The sequence below is a fragment of the Sprattus sprattus genome, assembly GCF_963457725.1.
Source record: "Sprattus sprattus genome assembly, chromosome: 18".
Classification (NCBI taxonomy): Eukaryota; Metazoa; Chordata; class Actinopteri; order Clupeiformes; family Clupeidae; genus Sprattus; species Sprattus sprattus.
Genome location: NC_137916.1, coordinates 14,189,810 through 14,211,357, shown reverse-complemented (window position 1 = coordinate 14,211,357; position 21,548 = coordinate 14,189,810). Strand labels below are relative to the sequence as shown.

The 21,548-nt window shown below is 39.6% G+C and overlaps 1 protein-coding gene across 1 annotated transcript in view; it reads left to right on the top strand.

The window, feature by feature from the left end:
* Positions 1-21,548, top strand: part of usp31 (ubiquitin specific peptidase 31) — a gene marked incomplete at its 3' end in the record, with an annotated part of 74,147 nt that overhangs the window by 36,071 nt on the left and 16,528 nt on the right. The window contains exons 8-12 of the mRNA XM_080855885.1: positions 8,296-8,407; positions 8,525-8,619; positions 11,881-11,958; positions 12,332-12,461; positions 18,299-18,418. Coding sequence (XP_080712011.1) covers positions 8,296-8,407; positions 8,525-8,619; positions 11,881-11,958; positions 12,332-12,461; positions 18,299-18,418 — 535 coding nt within the window. The remainder of the gene's footprint in view (positions 1-8,295; positions 8,408-8,524; positions 8,620-11,880; positions 11,959-12,331; positions 12,462-18,298; positions 18,419-21,548) is intronic.

Genomic DNA, 21,548 nt, shown 5'->3' with positions numbered 1-21,548 from the left:
AGAAGTTTTAAAAAAATGTTTTACTTTTTATGAATATCTTAGTCCTAGAGTCTTCCTTGACTAGTGATTACATATTCAATTTAGTTAATCTTTCATATATTTTGTGCAAGACACTTAGCAGTTATAAGCTATGTTTTTATGTTTTTATATGCTACGTGTATTATATGCTAATATAGGGTGACCAGATTTGAGTTTGTGGAAAAGATGACACTTCGTCGGGGAACCTGCCCCCTCCCCCGCGACGGAGTTTTGACATATTATTGTCGTGCCTGGACAACATGAATGTACTGTTTTTACTTCATATGCATTTACTGTAGTTAATGCAATACCTTATTTCAACTGAAACACCTCATCGTGTTGCTTCACTATATTTAAATCATGTACTTACAGTTCATACATGTGTAAATAGTGTTACAAATCACGGATGCGTAATATGGCTTTTTATTGCTCTACACGAAACGCAACACAATTTCAAAATGGCACGGGGTTTATGCCCTGTTACAAGTTATCTCGAACAGACTGTGTTCCGTCACACACCTGTGTAAATGCAGTCCCAACACAGAACAACGACATGCAATTAGTACAGTAAGGAACATTGTTGAGCTCTGTGCATTACAGACAGAAAGTATGCGCCCGCCGCACGGCATTATGGGGCGACTATGCCGGTGTTGTACCCGATTCAGCACCCCCGTCAGAATATGCACCCCCTTGACGCACCACTCGCAGTTCGCCTAAACAAACGCAGGGAAAAATACTATACTACGATTTCATTATTTGTGAAAGAGATGGAAGAGAAGAACACAAGTGATTACAGTCTTTTCTTCCAAAAGCCTCGGATAATAGCGAACGCAAAAGAACACCTTTTTGTTCTGTGGAAATGTATAGCCTACCCCAGCCATGACTACAAAATGAATTAATGTAATTTTGAATGAGCAAGTTGAATGAATTTGACACGGTGTTTCACAAGACTAAATAACGAAATGCAGTTTAGTATCTAACAGGAAGTGCTATTATCCGAGGTTTTTGAAAGAAAAACATTGGTTGTTTGTACTCTTTAGAACAGTTCTAAAGACTGTAATCACTTGTGTTCTTCTCTTCCATCTCTTTCACAAATAATGAAATCGTAGTATAGTATTTTTCCATGCGTTTATTTAGGCGAACTGCTTTCCTTTCCGATCAAGCGAGTGGTGCGTCAAGGGTTGCATAGAAAAACATCGGTTGTTTGTACTCTTTAGAACAGTTCTAAAGACTGTAATCACTTGTGTTCTTCTCTTCCACCTCTTTCACAAATAATGAAATTGTAGTATAGTATTTTCCCCTGCGTTTCTTTAGGCAAGCAAGTGGTGCGTCAAGGGGGTGCATATTCTGACGGGGGTGCTGAATCGGGTACAACACCGGCACGTTACAATAGGCTATGTATTTACTGAATTAAAATAATTTCAGCTTGTCCCATGTCCATGTGTTTACGTGCTGTTCTGAAGTCACGTTGGTAGGATTTGGGTATAAATTAGGTTAGGATTAGGTTTACCTGAACCAGCGGGGGAAAAAATTCAACCCGCGTCAACACTTCAAAAGTAGCCCGCGGGATGAAAAACTCAGGGCGTCTGTAGGGCGTCTGCCTTAAAGTAGTGCGTCCAATGTTTTATTATTTTAGAACAGTGCGTCCGAAAGACGCTCGTACGCATGCCTAGCTAAAAGCCTGGTCCTCACACTTCTTAATGTCCATGTTGTTGTTCTCGTTGTCTCTGTTCTCCTAAAAAGCATTTTGACCACTGTTTCATCCTGTGCTAAAATTCCTTTTATTAATAATAATAATTGTATATATCTCTCTGACTCAGTCCAAGGTACTACATGATATGTACAGGAATAAACACTAAAAACAATATATGGGCCATTCTACCGAATTGATGCAAAGTCATGTCGGATATATTTTGAATTTTTTTATGGTTTATTCCCAAAACTTTGTCCGTATGTATATTGTACCATATCTAAAGTACACATATCTAGTAAAAGAACAGTCAAGTTTTATATTGTATTTTCAGAATGTGTCGGAATGTTTTTCCTCTTCCAAAAATTGTCACTACCGAAACATCACATTTACTATAGTAAAAAAGTATTATTATTGACCTGTTCAGATTGTGTTTCCTTCCCTTTTCTAAAGTGTATTTTTACAAATATTTCTTGAAGGTTTTCACAATGAAATCCATAGAAATTAAATTTTTACCAAATTTTCAAGTTCAATTTATCTGTTTCGGTAGTGACTGCACTGTTTCGGTAGTGACTGCACTGTTGGATGGATGTTCATTTTTCTCCCAAAATCATCCAAAAGGTGCTCTGGGCCGCCCTTTAGTCCACACAACACATTTATTTAAAAATTATGGGATTGAACTACTTACCATTTCATTTTGTCACTACCCAAATCATCTGGTCACTACCATATGTTTCGGTAGTGACTGTTTCGGTAGTGACAATTCTAGCTAACTTTAAGCATAAATAAAGAATTCTAGCAAGCACACGGCTTTCAAACACATCTTTGAAGAGGTGAACACACATACAAACATAAGATTTTCCATGAAACCCCAAAAGGTTTACTTAATTGAAGAAAACATGCGTTTCGGTAGTGACAATTCTTAAGGTTACACGTCGATTTTCAGACTTTGGAACACATTTATATAAAAACTATGGGATTTAGCTACTTACCATTCAACCATGTGGGACAGAGATGCAGTGTCACTGCATGGTCAAAAATGCAAAGTCGTGGCTAAAACACAGGCTCAGCCAATGGACTAAAACTCTTGTGTTTCGGTAGTGACATGAAAACTAGGGACATGATTTTTTGAGTATAGTAAATTGATTTAAAAATTAAACCCACAATAATTCTAAATATTCCAAGTTCTGTTTCAACCCAATAATAAAGATCTTTGAAATTAAATAATTGAAAAAAATCTAAAAAAATGTAAAAGTGTTATTTAAAGGCATTGAAATTTAGATGTCAGGGTTGGGGACAGCTACTTCCCAATAGAAAGTACCCTATAAATGATGATTTTGTATACATTTAGCTTATCACTATCTCATGTAATGCATTGGGTTTATATAGACCATAACATGTTCTAATTAAATATCTATGCCTAGATACCTAATTGTTTTGTAAATAGTTTTTATTGTTGAGGGACTGCATATTACACGAATTCGGTAGAATGGCCCATATATATTATAGAAGAAGCCCAGAACAATTTACCCCCATCAAATGACTTAATTGATGATTTTCACATATGCAACATTGATGTTGTTGACGGGTTTATATGTGAAGATCAAATTATGAAAATAGTCATAATGATCAGGCTTTTGAAAATGTACTCACTTAATGTTATAAAGCTTTTTACACTATTTGAATTTGTATCCATGAAAACATCAAGTTTGTATTTGTGTAGATCCGGTGGTTTGCTCTGAAATATGATTTGAAAAACAAAAGTCGTTGGTTGAAAGTAGGCACAATGCGTCAGACGTCATGTTTTTCCACCTATGAGTTAATACATTATTCTACCTCTGGGGCTTGGCCAGGGCCATGGATCAGACAGCCTCAGTTTCCCTCTAGGTATGGTCACCTAGCAACAGAAATAAAGCATCAGGGATACTGTCCAATTCTGCTTAATCTATCTGGCAAACAAATACAATGTTGCCTTTATTGGAAGAGTGGCGCACTATGCCTAGGCCAAAATATTTCTGTATTGGCAAAGAAGCAGAAGCATACCTGTGTTGTGGATTGATCTAATTACGTATGCATTTACATTTAGATTTAGTCAATTATTAGACGCTTTTGGTCCAAACCAACTTACAAGGAAATTGCATTTATACATCAGGAGCAGTTTTTAGGAGTTCAGGGCCTGATTTACTAACAGGATTGCGCCCATTTCAGGCGTAAAATAGCTCTTGTAAACATAAAACGGTATTTACAAAGGAGGCGCATTTGAGTAGAAGCGCATATTAACGCTTGTGAGCCGCAACGAGGTGGGAGGGTATAGGGAAATGGGTGTGTGGCGCTTATATATGGGAGGAGAGAAGTTAAGTGCGCCTAATGATGTATTGCGTGGTATTTTCTAAAACTGCCTGGCGAGAGTGCGTCTCTAATTTGCGGGATAATTCTCCGCCTCATAAAAGCACGTCTTAACCAGGAAGCGCTATTTTGATTGAGTCTGAAAACTTATATATGGCAGCAGTTATTAGAACAAGGCGAAGCCAGAGACAACGCAAAATTAATTTTTTCAACACGAATAACACTTTTCCAGTTAAGCAAACCAGAACTCATAAGACGGTACAGGTTAACCAGCCACGCAATATTACAATTACTGAACCAGATCAGAGACGACATCGAACCTTCCACCCGGCGATCACATTCCATTCCATCAGTTGTTGAACTCCTGGCAACATTGCAAATATTGGCCTCCGGATCATTTCAAACAGTTATAGCATCTGCAGTTGGTATATCTCAGCTTTCACTCAGCCAAATATTCACCCAGGTAGGCTACTCGACGCATTGCTACGGCGCACTGGTCAATATACATTTCCACACTACGATAGCTGAAATTAGAGACATCAAACAGGACTTTTTTCAAATTGCGAACTTTCCGAACGTAATTGCAGCCATTGATTGCACCCACATCCAAACAGTCCAACCTTCAATCCACAAACACATTTGCCGAAACAGAAAGCAAACATATTCAATGAATGTCCAGGTCATATGTGATGCCAACATGACCATTACTAACGTGGTAGCCGAATACCCTGGATCTGTCCATGACAGTTTTATGTTCCGGAATAGTGCCATCTATCCAAGATTGAGCAACGGGGATTTTGGAGAGGCCTGGCTTTTTGGTAAATGTATTTGTTTCAGTGGGGATATATTGTAGGGAACCCATGTCCCTTGTAGAAATGATTAATCTCGCCATGTACACATCTATATTGTTATAATATACAGTTTATGCATTAATGCCACCAATAGCATATTCTTTATAATCGTGTTCTTTTAAACATCTCGCTGTAGGTGATGGCGGGCAGAACAACAATATAACTGCGCGCACATTGAATCAGGTTCAGTGATTGAGCAAACGTGAACCAATATATCTATCTCCTCTTCGCTGAACCTTTGTTTTCTCTTCCCTGAATCTCCATGGTGGCAGTAACTTGCAGGCGATTTCTCCCGTCTTTTAACGGTGCGCTAAATAATGATTGCCCAGCGCGGATCTGGTTTGATAAATACCACGGAAAGTGCGGAAAAACACTGCGGTATATTGCGCCTTGGTAAAGGCGCAGATTAAGCTGCAGTTGCAATGTTAGTAAATCAGGCCCTAAAGGGCGGAGTAAGCACAGAGTGCCCAGCGCGGATCTGGTTTGATAAATACCACGAAAAATGTGGAAAAACACTGTGTTAATGTGCGCCTTGGCAAAGGCGCAGATTAAGCTGCGGTCGCAATGTTAGTAAATCAGACCCTCAGTGTCTTGCTCAAGGTCACTTAGACACTAGGTAAGGAGGAGTGGGGAATCGAACTAGCAACCTTCCGATTACTAAACAAATCCTCTACCACTGTTGCCTCTATATATAATTAACCTATACTGGATATTCTCAAAGTTATCCTGGCAAAATGTAAAAGTTTAAACCTGTTTAACGACCCAAGCGTCTGGGAAGAGGTAGTCCGATTTTTCCGACTTGAATTAAAAGCCCAATTAGTAATACACAAATTTGAACCTTTTTAACGACCCAAGCGTCTTGGAAGAGGTAGTCCGATTTTTCCGACTTGAATTAAAAGCCCAATTAGTAATACACAAATAGCAACAATGATGCAATTACACAGAATTACTTTCTTGTTATGTTTATTCATTAATTAGTCATTAGTAATTCATTAATTCAGTAAATATATATGTTAGAAGAATAAATGCTGTGCCGCTACAAAAGGTCTCAAGTAATGCAGAAAGAGAACATTTTAGGTTGTTTCAGGTGTTCAAATCATTAACATAAACATACCTCACAATCTCCCTGATGGTCATTGCTGTAACAGTTTCTTTACAACCCTGGGCATTGTCTCTGTATATATACAGTATATACCGTGAATTATATAATTATACACCATGCAGTCACTGGTAGCCTTGCTTCAGGCAAAAGACGAGCAAGCAAGGCCTAAATAAATTTGGTCAGATCCGAACTCAGGTCCCCCCCCTCCCCCCCAGGGAAAAGTTATGTTTATCTCGACCAAATTTAACTGTACACTACTTTAACAAAGAATGAATGAGCCATCCAGGCTGTTGCGCTACAACATTTGTAGTTCCTATGGTGGAGTTATTTGGGTATTGAGTTAATCAAAGCTTCTTTAATTTTCATCCTATCTTGGTGCCTGTATTTGAATATGTGTACAGTCAATTATGCCAATTACAGTTGGAAAATTGACATTCCTGCAAAATGCGAACTGGGCTCCGTACTGCATATACCTTGAAGTCAACCAGGTGATCCCTTTCCATACAATTGGCAAGGAAACTATGCTGCCAGTTGAGTTATGGTAGTAATAGGCATAAACTATTAGCAATACATAAGCAAGAATTCTTGACTGTTTAGCCAACTTGCACCACCGTGAGTTCCTCTTGTTGTTAACATTCTTCAAATTGCAAATATTACAGTGCCCTCCACAATTATTGGCACCCCTAGTGAATATGAGCTTAACAGGTTATAAAGAAATATGCCTTTGGTGTTTATCCTCTTGGTATTTCATTCAAAATATTCACAAAAATCTTACCTTTTCATTGAAGTAAAATTATTGAAAGCTTGAGCTGCACATATCAAGAAATGGACACAAGAAAATCTCTAAACAGTTGAAAATAGCCATTTCCACCATCATGGAAATAATTAAGAAGTTTAAAGCGACAGGAGATGGTAAGGAATCAGACGGGAAAATGACCTGTCTGTAAATTAACCCCACGCACCGTGAGGAGGATGGTTCGACTGGCAAAATAAGTCTTGGGGTCAGAAAGTCTCCAAAACTACCGTCAGACGCCACCTACATCACCACAGGTTGTTTTGGAGGGTTGCCAGAAAAAAGCCTCTGCTGTCAATTAACAACAAAATAAAGCACCTACTGTTTGCCCAATGGGACCGAGTTATATGGACAGATGAGACAAAAATAATAATAATAACATCAAAGGTGGGTTTGGCGTCGACAGAAAGATAGTCATACAGAAGAGCACCCCGTACCCAATATGAAGTATGGTGACGGATCTTTGATGTTCTGGGGCTGTTTTTCTTCCAAAGGCCCTGGACATCTTGTTAGGATACATGGTATCATGGACTATGGATCAAATACCAGCAGATATTAAATTAATACCTAACAGCCCCCTCCAGTAAGCTATAAATGGGCCGTGGTTGGACCTTCCAGCAGGACGATGATCCAAGGCACACCTCAAAATCAACACAAAAATGGTTCACTGACCGCGCAGTATAAAGGTTTTGCCATGGCCATCACAGTCCCCCGACCTTAACCCCATAGAAAATCTGTGGGATGAGCTGAAGCTGAGTCTACAAACATTGACCTCAGAATCTGAAGGATCTGGAGAGATATTGCATGTAGGAATGGTCTCAGATCCCGTGCCATGTGTTCACCAACCTCATCACGCATTATAGGAGAAGACTCAGAGCTGTTATCTTGGCAAAGGGAGGCTGCACAAAACATTAAACTAAGGGGTGCCAATAATTGTGGTACACATGTTTTGGGGAAAAATATTTTTAGTTTTTTTTCTTTCAATAATTTTATTTCAATGAAAAGGTAAGAATGTTGTGAATATTTTGAGTGAAAGACCAAGAGGCTGAACAGCAAAGGCATATTTTTTCTTAGCCTGTTTTGGTCACATTCTCTAGGGGTGCCAATATTTGTGGAGGGCACTGTATGTGTATGGCACCACAAGACCATGAGGTATGCATGTTTTTCTGACAATTATCTTTTCATAAAATAAAAATATAAAGGTACTGACCTGTATTATAGTGCGTAATGAGTGTGAGAATCTACTTTTTTCTATATTGCTAGGAAAGTGTTGAAATCTATTTTGATATTAATTGACAGTGCCTTGGTTCAGATTGTCTATGAGACAACAACATTGCAAAATGTGAAGCCATCATGGAAGTACAGATTTAAATCCTGGAAATTAAATATGCGTCACGGTTTGGCTGATCAGACTTTCATAAAAAAAGTGTTCATCTTAAGTAGATTCGTGCTTTAGGGTGGTGGTGAATTCTTTTTTTTCTTTTTTCTTTTACAGGTTTGGTCTTCCTTTTGTTTTATACATGGAACGCAACGTGACCTGGGATGTCTTACAGAGGGACATCTTGGAGAAGATGCGGCACCTTCTCAGGCCAGGAGTATACATCCAGGTACCATAGATGTCATATCACCCAAGATAATAGTGACAATGTTTTTTGACAGAAATTTCACAGCTACTTTTTTGTGTCCTTTGAGGTAATGAGTAACAATCTTTTTGTGTTCTTCAGGTTGGACCCTTCAGCTTGCGAGTTGTAGGTGTGGTTGGCATCACCTATTTGTTACCACAAGAGGAGCAGCCTCTGTGCCACCCTACCGTAGAGAGGTCTGTTGAGCATTATTTATAGTTTTATGTTATTGTTATTTTCATAATACATACATTATTATTATTATTTGTAGTAGTAGTTGTAATAATAAAAAATGGTGAGGCAGCTTTCACTGTGTCTCAAACTGTAGAGCTCTGTGTCAGAGGTAACTTTGCCAACTTGGCATCCGTCTTACTTATGTTTATATCTAACTTCTGGTGCTGTTAACTGTGTCCATCTTTAGATGCATCTCCAAAATGTCCCCGTATTTTGCTATGTCTCTGGACATGCATGCATAGGCTTTTTTGGTTGGGTTGAATCAAACATTTTCTCTTTCTGTTGGTCCAGTTGGTTTGCTTACTTCTAAGGTGGCAGCCCAGGGTGTCAAAATGGTACTGGAGAGATTGTCAGTGGGCGGGAAAACACAGGCTAATACACAGACGTTCTGCTTCAGAACGAAATCTGTAAAAGGAGAATATATTGGCAGTAGCATTGTTGTCTCCTATGTTGGTAACAGTGTAAGGGGTTAAAGGGTTTGAAGGGGTCAAATCAAATTTTAAAGAAATGCATGACTCAAACCAAAATAGTTGTGGGTAATGTTTTTTGGTACGTTATAGTCTTTACAGTATTTGTTTTCAAAATGCCAGTGAGATAGTGCTTACAAACCAAGGTGGTCACATTTTCGCCACAGCTCTCACCATGCTGAGAGTAGCCTACTCTACAGCTCCCTCGATTTCTTAATCCAGTACGTGTATTTCTGTAAAGTATTTGTAGATAGGGTTAACAGTATGCTTAATCCTATTGTACTTGTTATACTTGACCAGCTCCATTGCATTTGCAAATCACCACTTGCACAGTTGCTGGTTGCAAAACACATCATCTAGTGCCAACCGATTGTATCAGGGACAGTTGTAACGCATCATCTAGTGCCAACAGATGGTATCGGGGACAGTTGTAACGCTTCATCTAGTGCCAATCGATGGTATTGGGAACAGTTGTAACGCATCATCTAGTGCCAACCGATGGTATCCGGGACAGTTGTAACGCATCATCTAGTGCCAATCGATGGTATTGGGAACAGTTGTAACGCTTCATCTAGTGCCAACCGATGGTATTGGGGACATTTGAAACACATGTTAGAATTGTCCCCAGCTGACCTCTCCTAATGTTTGGCAGGATAATTGAAATATAACACATTGCAGCTTATACTTTCTTACTAGCATATATACTTGGAAATCCCTGATCACAACCTGTCAAAGCGCATCAATTATGCAGCCAAAACCTACAGGTCACTGAACACTTAGAGCAGATTACTCCTATCAGAGAATGTTCTCTCTCAGTAGACAGCTGCATTAGACACTCGTTAAACCAGCCCCCACAGATATTTTACATTTCAGTTTACATTTTATATACTCTACAGCTACACACCAGTAGTGTAGTGAAGCCTCAGAATAACGACAAGCAGGATGATATTAACACTCTTTACTGAGAACTGTCATACGCATGAAAGTACGTGACTAGTAGCATTGAGGTTGACTGACTCTTCTTCTGCTCTATATACGTAAATTAGCTAGGATTGATTGCGGAACAGTGCCTCCTAGTGGTAGCACAATATAGAACAGTATTACAGAACACAACAGTATGCATTAGGGATGTGCATCTCATCACTGAGGAAGATGCGATACACATCTCGATGCACTGCCAACGATCCGATACATAAAAGCAGCTACTAATGCGATACGATACGATTCACCCCTATTGCGATGCAGTACGATTCGACACGATGCGATTCAACAAGGTGCGATACAAATGCAATTTTATATTATTCATAATGATTCATTTATTTGTCATACAACAAATCATTAAAAAGGTATCTGACAAAATATAACATGTATATGTACGTGTGTAAGTGTTCTCTAAATGTCTTTTTTTTTTTTTTGAACTGTAGGCCTACCAAGCAGTCACAACACAGTTTGCTTCATCCTAAACATGTGGATCAAATGCCTCACGCAATCAATTTAACTTATTTGCCCTATTTTAAGGTTTTTCTTTAGGTTTTAAGTTGATCCACATGATCAGGATGAAGAAAAAAGTATAATGGAGACTAGCTGCTAGATTTCCTTTTCCAATTTAAGGAAGGCACAGGTAAATTCAAGTAACAAATAGAGAGTTTAGCTACGGTATATGGAGTATATTCGTACCTCTTCCTCCATCATCACCTCTGCTATTATCTTTAAAAATACCATGTCCTTGGTGCCGTGGTCTTCCAAGAAAGCCAGGTCTTTGAAACGTGGTTCAAGCGCCAGTGTTGTGTCTGAACGCGTTCATTGAATGAAAGTTCATGAACTCATTCATAATTTTGGTGAAAGTGAACTGAACGTAGGGTATTACTGTCTGATTAACGATACTGTGAGCGTGTTCATTCTGGTGTCTGAGAACTGCACGTTCACTCTTTTTAATTTCGTTCAGTAAGGTGCTAGATTTCTAGAGACTTCCATGCGAAAAACACCGTTAGTAATAGTTGCTAATAGGTGAGAGCCCCGAAGTTGTGTAGAGGCCGAGAGCGGTATTGCAGACAGATAGTGATTTTAGAAAAGTTATAGACTTCACGAGAAGCGGCCATTAACAGCAGTGGAGATGAGAGCGCGTTTAAGAAACAGTAAGAGAGGTGGAATCTATCTAAATATAAAATGTTTGGTCTTGTATTGAGATTATACCGATACAAAAATGTTAGAACCGATGCATCGCGATTCATCTCACATTGTATCCGGTCCACACTTTTTTGATCCGGGCCATCGTATCGTGAACTTTTATGCCGGTGCATCGTGGCGAACCGGTGAATCTTCCCATCCCTAGTATGCATAAAGCACAACCTGAGAGCAATAACCGTTGATTTGATACAAAGCCATATTATTACATAAGGATCATCATTTTAGATGTATTAATGTCCAATATGGAATAGCAAAGATTACTGCTTTGCAGCACCATTATTTTAGTTTTTTTATGAATAAAAAAAGAAAACATTTTAAATGTGTATATCCGTCTTTTGTCATACATCTTTTTCTCACAAAAATATACCGGGAAAAATGCGTGATTAATCATGATTAATCCACAGAAACCTGTGATTAATTTGATTACACATTTTTATCGTTTCTCAGCCCTAGTTTTTAGATATTCTTTCTATTATTAAGACAGAGAAGGGTAAAAAATAAGTTTCTGTTCCTAGTGTTCCTATTGCAGTTTTTCATCATTGGCTTTTCTTCCTAATCTGTTACTTACAGAGCATACAAGTCATGTGGTCAGGGTGGACCTCCCCATGTCAAGATTGTGGTAGAGTGGGACAAAGAAACAAAAGACTTGTAAGTTGAACAACTGCTAAGCTACACTGCTCCTTTGTGTCGCAACGCTAATAACCTGGCAACATTTGGCTACATTTGTAGCATTATATGAAGATAATGTTTTACCAATACAGGGTGCTTGGATGGAGAAAGCTAAACAAAGTGAGAGAGTGATGAGACATCTACAAACATAGATCCTTAAAGTTTAATTTTTGCAAGTTTTCATTTAACCTTCTTCAGCGTGTTATAGAAGGTCAAATCAGGATGCCTCACCACTATGCAAGATTTATCCATGCAAAGATCTATATTTGTGTATTCAGCTGATATTGTGGAAAAGTAGGGAAGCTGGGAAGCTGTGTTTTGTGTTTGATCAAGTATGTCTTTCAATACACAGTTTGTTTGGACACACGGAAGAAGAGTATATTCCTGATGCTGAGAGTGTCTATCACCACAGAGAGCAACATCACCATCCTCAGGCCTGCACCCTCGCTCAGTGTTTGCAGCTATACACCAGAGAGGAGGAGGTAACAAAGCAGAAAGACACTATATAAATGCATATACTGCACATTCAAGGCCAGATTACATTTTTTTTGTTTCATTATTCCTCCTTAAGGTTACATAATGTAGGCATACTCGGAATTGCACAGATGTATTTGATTATTCTATGCCATCAAATATGTCTCCAGTGATGCCAACTCGTACGAATTGATCCGTATTAATACGAAAATGTGGTGGAAATACGGCGATACGAATATAATGACTCATTCATACGAATTTAGGGTCAACTTGCAATATTATTTAATGAATAGAATATTTGCGGTAAGTCCAGAAATAAGCAAAAATGTGTCATGATTTGGCTTCCTGCTTACGAACGCGGAGGGCGCCATTCTTGTTTTGACCGACGTGATATACGCTTGAGCTGATTGGTCGATATTGTAGCTGCAGCGACACGGGAAGAGTATTTACTTTTGACGTTGATGGATATAGTTAACTTGTCGCATCTGCTTTTAGTTTACAAATGGCCACCACCAACATATTTGGGTACGTTTCTGTGATTGTTTTTAATCAACTACTGCTTAATATGGTACCCCAATCAAAGGATATTAAACTACTGATCAAGAATAAAACTTTCTTGACTCGAGCGATATATTTTTCAAACACAAATACGAATGGTCAACGCAGAATTTCCGTCGAATCAAGGTATATTTCTGTCAAAAGAGTGAGCTAAATGAAAAGACTCAGGCAAAAGACTGAAGTTGGAACAGATCGCATTTGTTGTCATCCCCGTGGCAACAAACTGACACGAGCACCGCTGCTGTCACTGCTCTTCTGGGCGTTGTCTAGCAGTACTTTCCACTTGACGGTATTCCGTATAATCGAGCTCCTTTCTTACTTCGCTCAATTTGCCTTACTGAGTCTTTTCATTTAGCTCAATCTTTTGTGGACGAACACTTTCTCATTTTTTATACGTGATCGAATATAGCATGCAACGTTACAATCTAAAATTATGGCTGAAAAAAAAGAAGCCATTTCCTAGGAATCAGACTTTCTCCCAGATACCAAGGAATACACTTCTATTAGTTGAAGTCCTGTGTCTACCAGTCATGCCTTTTGCACTATATGTCGGTCCACATTTAGCATTGCCCATAGTGGACTCTATGATGTTAAGACACACATGTCTGCCATCAAACACAAAACAGCCAGCACCCAAGTCCAGGGGAATAATAGTCTGCTGTCAATGGGTTTTGAGACCCAGTCCAGTGGCATGACCCTGACTGAGAAAGTCACCTTGATTTTATTTTATAAGGGTTGCATTTTGTGTACAGAAACTTATAAAATATGAGATACTTCCACCATAATATGAAAAGTTTGCCAAAATACACTATGACACAGCCAAATTCACGTGATTAAGAAAAGAGAGACCCTCTCAAAGTGAGCTTAAAGTCTATGAGTCTACGTTTGTAGGCTGAATGCCAAGATATTGTTTCTTTTACAAGTACATATCAACATTTTAGCCGTTGCACCCATTAACGCAGTACAGATTTCACCTCAGGAAAAATACTAATTTACTGGGGAAAATACTAATTTTGGAACCATTGAGTACAGATTGGCACACCACAATGTTGGCAATACTGTGTCTCTCACTGTGAAACGTATTGGTCTTACATAAACACTGTCACACGCCTCCACCCCATTTAATTCTTTATAACTGTTATTGTGATAGATGTGATACACACGCCCATGACTTTTTTTCTTGGATTCACTTAACACCAATCCTGCACTTTTCTTAAGTGGCAAAAACTCTTTCAAATGTAAATATTAGTCGCTGCTGTCTGGGAACTGTTGTAGTTAGGTTTCCTCCGGTAGGACTCGTTCCATGGGAGTCAATGGCAGCCCCTAGAACCATATGGTAACTTTTTGTGAAATTTGGCACACTCATTAAGGACAGTCCCTTCTTCATTCACACCAAGTTTCATGGCTCTCATTACACCACTCTAGCGCCACCAACAGGTCAAAGTTGGACTTTTGTAACACACGCAACTTTTGAACCGTGTGACCGATTTTCAAAAATGAGGCACCATTGGATTTCCTGGATCAAGACGAATTAAACCCACCTCATGGCGTCAATTTCCGGTTATATAGATTTTCCGCTATTTCCGGTTTTATCAAAAACCTTTGAAAGCCTACTCCTCCTACAATTTTTGTCAAATCTTTTTCAAAATCACCACAGATGATCTTCAGACCTAGCCTCACAAAAGTTACGATTTAGAATTTTGATCCTCACATTCGTTTGTCCGGTACAGCCACTGAAATTCAGCAGAAAAGCCGCCAAACAGGAAGTGAAGTCATATCTTGGCAAATCTTTGAGAAATCAACACCAAACTTGATATGTCACTGGAAGACACTACAACATGTTCCCATGTGCAAAGGCAACTTCATATCTTGAAAAATGATTGATATAAAGCAAATTGGATAAATTGTTAACGCTAAAACAATGCTTTACACATCAACAGGTCAAAAAGTGATACTCTGATTGAATCACAAGTTCATGTGAAGACACTTGAGAATGTTTAGAACACAAATCTGAAAAAAAATGACTGTAAGATGAAAAGTAGATTTTTGGTGAATATTTGAAATACGCATGCTTGGCTAATTGCTAGGGTGTTTCTCTCTGTCGCTGCCCCTCTGGTCTTGCGCGCGTGTCCACGAAATGTGGGATTTACGACAGTATTCGACCCTGTGTATTGCCGTAGAAGCCCACATTGGTGTGAAAGCCCCCCCCACCCCTTCCCTTGACCAGGCCTAGGTTTTGTTATGTTAATTGAATTGACCTGGATTGAAAACAACCCCCCCCCCCCCGCCCCGCCGTCACTGCTTCACTGATTTAAAAAACCTGAAAGTCACAGGTTCGATCCCTACTAGTGGCAACCATGGCCCAAGTTGCTTAACGACTGTTAACGACTTTTAATGACTGTTATCAGAGTAAGCCTGACTCTGTATAATTACATGCCAGAAACGAATCTCAAGAACATTAAGGTGAAATAATAATATATAAGTTAGGAACATTACACATAGCCTAAGTTAAAACTTTTAAACACATACCACCATAAACATGTGAGATAATTCGACAAGAGACATTGAAAGACAGCTAACTCACTGCTTCGTCAAATAAGAGAGATCAAATATATATATATATCTGGAAACCACTTACAGATTCCGAGTACCTAAATTTTCGTCTGGATGGAAAGGTGTTATCTTTCCCCATCCCACCCATGCTAAGCCATTTCTAGCATAACATGCGATCAACCGTGGAAAACAGAAGGCAGGCGATTTTTTTTGTATCAGTTCTCACCACACAACGACGTCTCATCTTTGCTCCTTGAATGTCCAGTGGTGTAGTCCAGTGTATACGCAGGTATACGGAGTACTTATTTTTCAGTCAGCATTGGGTATACCCACTTCTCAAAACAGGGTGTTTATCCTGTGCTGTATGAATAAATAAAAAGTATACCCACTTCTCCAGGGACCACTACCACTGTGAATGTCGATTTGTAATGGTATGGTGTTATTAAAACTTACTATGTGTAAAAAAGACTAGAAATTGAACGTTTATTATTCGAGTCTAAAGTTTCTAATGTTGCCTCGGGCGCCTTTACGTGAACATAATTAAAACGTCACATAAGTCCAGTAAACAATTCCCAATTCGCATGCTCCAGTAACAGAAGAGAAATACGCCAGAGGAGGGAGGAATGATAAACCAGGTACTTGGTCGCACCGACGAGCTTGATCCTTATCAGCAACGTGGCTAAGCGGTTAGACACAGGTATACAATACCATTAACCTGAAGAGGGCAGGTTCGAAGCTCGCGCAAGATTTCAAAATCTACCTGAAATGACACAGGATAGATATTCACGAGTGGCAAACATGTCCCAAGTTGCGAAATGACTATCTCAATATCAGAGTAAGCCCGACTCTGTATAATTACATGCCAAAAGTGAATCTCAAGAACATTACAGAGAGGAAGCTCGGGAATATAAGTGGAACAGCCTCCAAAGTACATTGCAACCCTCGAATTCTGAAAATGAAAGGCAAAGCAAAGCAGGAATCGTGACATCCACGGAATCAAAACCCTAAATGCACAACTCTGAAAACAGAAGGTGAATCAAGAAATGTGATAACCCCGGACCAAAACCAAGACAGAATATTGATTAAATAATTTTTAATTTCGTTATTATGGGGCAATTGCTGTAAATGGGAGGGGATACGTTTTGTCAGTTGAAAGCTGACCTTTAGACAGAATCTCATTCCGTCTCATCACAAGATGTTTTAATTCAATTCCTTGTCGTTTTCAACCAATGGCTGCAGCAGGGTGTGTGTGGCTAGACTGCTGACAGTCAATATGCTAATAAGAGCATTTCGCACCTCTGTCAGCGGGAGGTGAGAATGCTAAACACATCGCGCCGCCCCCCCCCCTCGCAGGTTCCTTCCCGGGAAATTCCGTCAGTATGCGGCAGACAGATATTTCGGGGGAATGTCCGCGATCAGCCAGGAATGGTGATCATTCGCGGCTGTATCACAGCGTATACGGGCCCGATAATCTTGCTTTTCGTGCAGTGCCAGATTCTCTCTCACACACACACACACACAGGGACAGGCTCCTTTGACACGCGCAAGCACACACACACAACATTTAAGGAAATGTAGGGATGACCACACCCCTTCTCACTCTTAGCTTGAAGCCATGGCCCTTGAGGATCTTCAAAGTAATGCATTTGAAATGTAATATCCCATTGGCAAGTCTGCAGCATGGATTTTTCTATACCGTGACAAATTGTCACAAAAATAAATTTTTCCCTGGTTCGCAATGTGTGGAGGAGGAAACCGCCATCGCTGCTTGCAGCTATATTTTTTATTAGGTTTACAGATGAACGTTGCTTCCTTCCCAACTCTTTTTAAACTGTTGAACACTGTTAAATTGGTTCGTGTTTTTGGTTCACTTGCTAAAGTCAAAGTGCTTGCTACCTTGTTTTGCCTGCAAAGGTTTAAGGTTTGTGTTTCAACTCTGGCTAGGAGCAATTGTTTCAAATGTGTTTTGGGCTTGGGAGAGCAGAATAATAATGAATAGAAAGCCAGGGTAAAATTAATGAGGCACTGACTCCTTCAGAGTCAGATTTACAAATATATAAACTCAATAGAGTATGTTAAATAACCATTTGGGGTCCTCTCTCAGCCTAAAACCACAAAATCTCTTTTGCTTTTCCTACTCGATTGCAATAGGAAACAAATATGTTCGATGTGTTTTGTTATTTATCGTGTACGACATGACACTTCAACTTTTAGGTACAGTGTTACCTGTTCCCTATTCCAGCAGGCTAAAGCTCCATCTTTGAAGTAAATCCTGACTGATACTGACGGCTTCAAACTCACAAAATGTGCAAGCATAACATGAATGAGGGGCTTCTTCCCAACAACTCTGTTGTATTCATATACTGAGTGGCCTAGCCTGCCGGATATCTTAGGTAGCTGGTCCCATCTTTATTATCCATATCTCTGTGGAAGGTTGTGTGTTAATATGGGTGGTGGAGAGGGGATACCTTTTGGAACACTTTTGTAAATTGGGCCATGCTCTCTACCTTTTTTCCTTTTTGTTGGCATATCCGACTGTGAAAGTAACAGTCCACTTTGAAAGGCCTAATACGTCTGTATGTCACATTAAACATACTATTTCAAAAAAAGCAAGAAAACAGGTTTCCATCTTTAAAACAAAGTGCTCATATTCTCTATTTTATCACCTCTGTATTGCTCATGTTGGATAATTTTTTAATTTTTTTTAATATCAGTCTTTCATGTGTATTTTCAGCTGGCCCCAGATGATGCCTGGCGTTGCCCCCACTGCAAACAGTTGCAGCAAGGCCGGATCAAGCTGAGTTTGTGGACACTACCTGATGTCCTTATCCTACACCTCAAGAGATTCAGACAGGTAAGGTCTGCCAACTCAGTATCAGAGCAGTGAAGGTTTTCGATGAATTTATTTTATTGCAGATGTTGTTTTTTAATTTTTTTATTGTGATCTTGAAAGTGTCCCGTGTGTCTTGTTTTGCAACACAATCTTATTTCCATTAACGCTTCACTTTACACAAATATGACTACAATGTAGTAGGGTCACCCAGATTGGTGCCATACTTGCAGTGGTACCATAACGTCAGGTTTCACTAAGCCCCTTGACTGTGAAAATACATACATTAAGCTAAACAGTTAAAATATATTAGGCCAGGGGTTCTCTACTTTAAGGCGCCCCTATTCGTATTTGTAACAAGGTGGGGCCCAACAGAAACCCCGCTCATTCAAGCTAATCTATATGCCATTCTAATTAATAAGCGATTGTTATGTGTCACAAAGAGCAGCATCAGCACCTGCTATAGGTGGGAGCCTAGACATGAATACAAGAAAATCTACCTCTAGATATTGCACTATCAAAATTGTATTGTGCACCAGAAAACAACATAAAACCACACAAAGCATTTTCAGTCAAAAGGGATTTATTATCCAAAAGAGTTTTGAAACAAAGGAACTTATTTGCAGTAGGCTTAGGCCTATTTGTGCACAGCAAACAAGCAATTTAATAAAACCAGAATACACCCCAAAAGATAGCATGCACTCAAAACAAGTGATGAAACATGCAAAGAAGACCACTCAGCTAGGCTAATTAAAATAGGTGTTGCTTCAGACATGCAAATATTTAGGTTCAAATAGGTCCAAATAATGGGCCTCATTCTCAAACGTTTTCTTAAGTGTCTTCTTTAAAATCTTCTTCCGAGCTTCAAAACACCAGCATAAGAAAAGATCTCCGCCGGATTCATGATACACAGCAAGTGTTCTCAGCACTGCTTCCCCGAATGAGGATTCTTAAATTGAACGCGCATTCTCGGTGGCTGTTAACACCTCACCATCCTAACAAAAACACAAGTTAATGTTTTTTGGATAACTATTTCACAGAAATCTTCATCTACAGTTCTGCGACGGACAGGTGGTACTGGTCCGTCTTTTAAGCAAAATCTCGTCACAAGTTCAGCGTCCACGGAGTAGTTAGAGTACCAAGTTTGCTTCATGGAGCTAGCTAGCTAGCTTATGTGAGCGTATCCAATGCTTGCAGGAATGGTCCAATGCCATGTCCCTACATGTCTCTGGGGTGGTCTAACACTAATGAGCGCCTTTTGAGACTGACTGACTGTTTAAGTTAAATACACAATAGTCCAGACTTAGTCCTGGGTGTCTGTCTTGTTACCCGTCATGTCTCTGAAATCACTTGATTTCTATACAAATTCATAATTTGATCTTCCACTTTCCAATGACCACTTATACGTATCTGTTCAAAATACATGTACTTATTTAATACATATGATAGAAACATTGATTGTTCCTGACAATTTACAGTGGGTACGGAAAGTATTCAGACCCCTTTACATTTTTCACTCTTTGTTTCATTACAGCCATTTGCTAAAATCGAAAAGGTTCATTTTTTCTCTCGCATTAATGTACACTCAGCAACCCATCTTGACAGAAAAAAACAGAAATGTAGACATTTTTGCAAATGTATTAAAAAATGGTCATAAGTATTCAGACCCTTTGCTTAGGATTGAGTAGAAGCACCCTTTTGAGCTAGTACAGCCATGAGTCTTCTTGGGAATGATGCAACAAGTTTCTCACACCTGGATTTGGGGATCCTCTGCCATTCTTCCTTGCAGATCCTCTCCAGTTCTGTCCGGTTGGATGGTGAACGTTGGTGGACAGCCATTTTCAGGTCTCTCCAGAGATGCTCAATTGGGTTTAGGTCAGGGCTCTGGCTGGGCCAGTCAAGAATGGTCACAGACTTGTTACGAAGCCACTCTTTTGTTATTTTAGCTGTGTGCTTCAGGTCATTGTCTTGTTGGAAGGTGAACCTTCGGCCTAGTCTGAGGTCCTGAGCACTCTGGTGGAGGTTTTCTTCCAGGATATCTCTGTACTTGGCCGCATTCATCTTTCCTTCAATTGCAACCAGTCGTCCTGTCCCTGCAGCTGAAAAACAACCCCATAGCATGATGCTGCCACCACCATGTTTCACTGTTGGGATAGTATTGGGCAGGTGATGAGCAGTGCCTGGTTTTCTCCACACATACCGCTTAGAATTAACGCCAAAAAGTTCAATCTTGGTCTCATCAGACCAGAGAATCTTATTTCTCATAGTTTGGGAGTCCTCCATGTGTTTTTTGGCAAACTCTATGCGGGCTTTCATATGTCTTGCACTGAGGAGAGGCTTCCGTCGGGCCACTCTGCCATAAAGCCCCGACTGGTGGAGGGCTGCAGTGATAGTTGACTTTGTGGAACTTTCTCCCATCTCCCTACTGCATCTCTGGAGCTCAGCCACAGTGATCTTTGGGTTCTTCTTTACCTCTCTCACCAAGGCTCTTCTCCCACGATTGCTCAGTTTGGCTGGACGGCCAGGTCTAGGAAGAGTTCTGGTCATCCCATACTTCTTCCATTTAAGGATTATGGAGGCCACTGTGCTCTTAGGAACTTTGAGTGCTGCAGAAATTCTTTTGTAACCTTGGCCAGATCTGTGCCTTGCCACAATTCTGTCTCTGAGCTCCTCGGGCAGTTCCTTCGACCTCATGATTCTCATTTGTTCTGACATGCACTGTGAGCTGTAAGGTCTAATATAGACAGGTGTGTGCCTTTCCTAATGAAGTCCAATCAGTTTAATTATACACAGCTGGACTCCAATGAAGGAGTAGAACCATCTCAAGGAGGATCAGAAGAAATGGACAGCATGTGAGTTAAATATGAGTGTCACAGCAAAGGGTCTGAATACTTATGACCATGTGATATTTCAGTTTTTCTTTTTTTTATAAATTTGCAAAAATGTATTCATTTCAGTTTTTTTCTGTCAAGATGGGTTGCTAAGTGTACATTAATGCGGGAAAAAAATGAACCTTTTTGATTTTAGCAAATGGCTGTAATGAAACAAAGAGTGAAAAATGTAAAGGGGTCTGAATACTTTCCGTACCCACTGTATATCTCATGGTGACATCTTGAAAACAGTTCCATATAATATTAAAGTTGAAGACACAGTT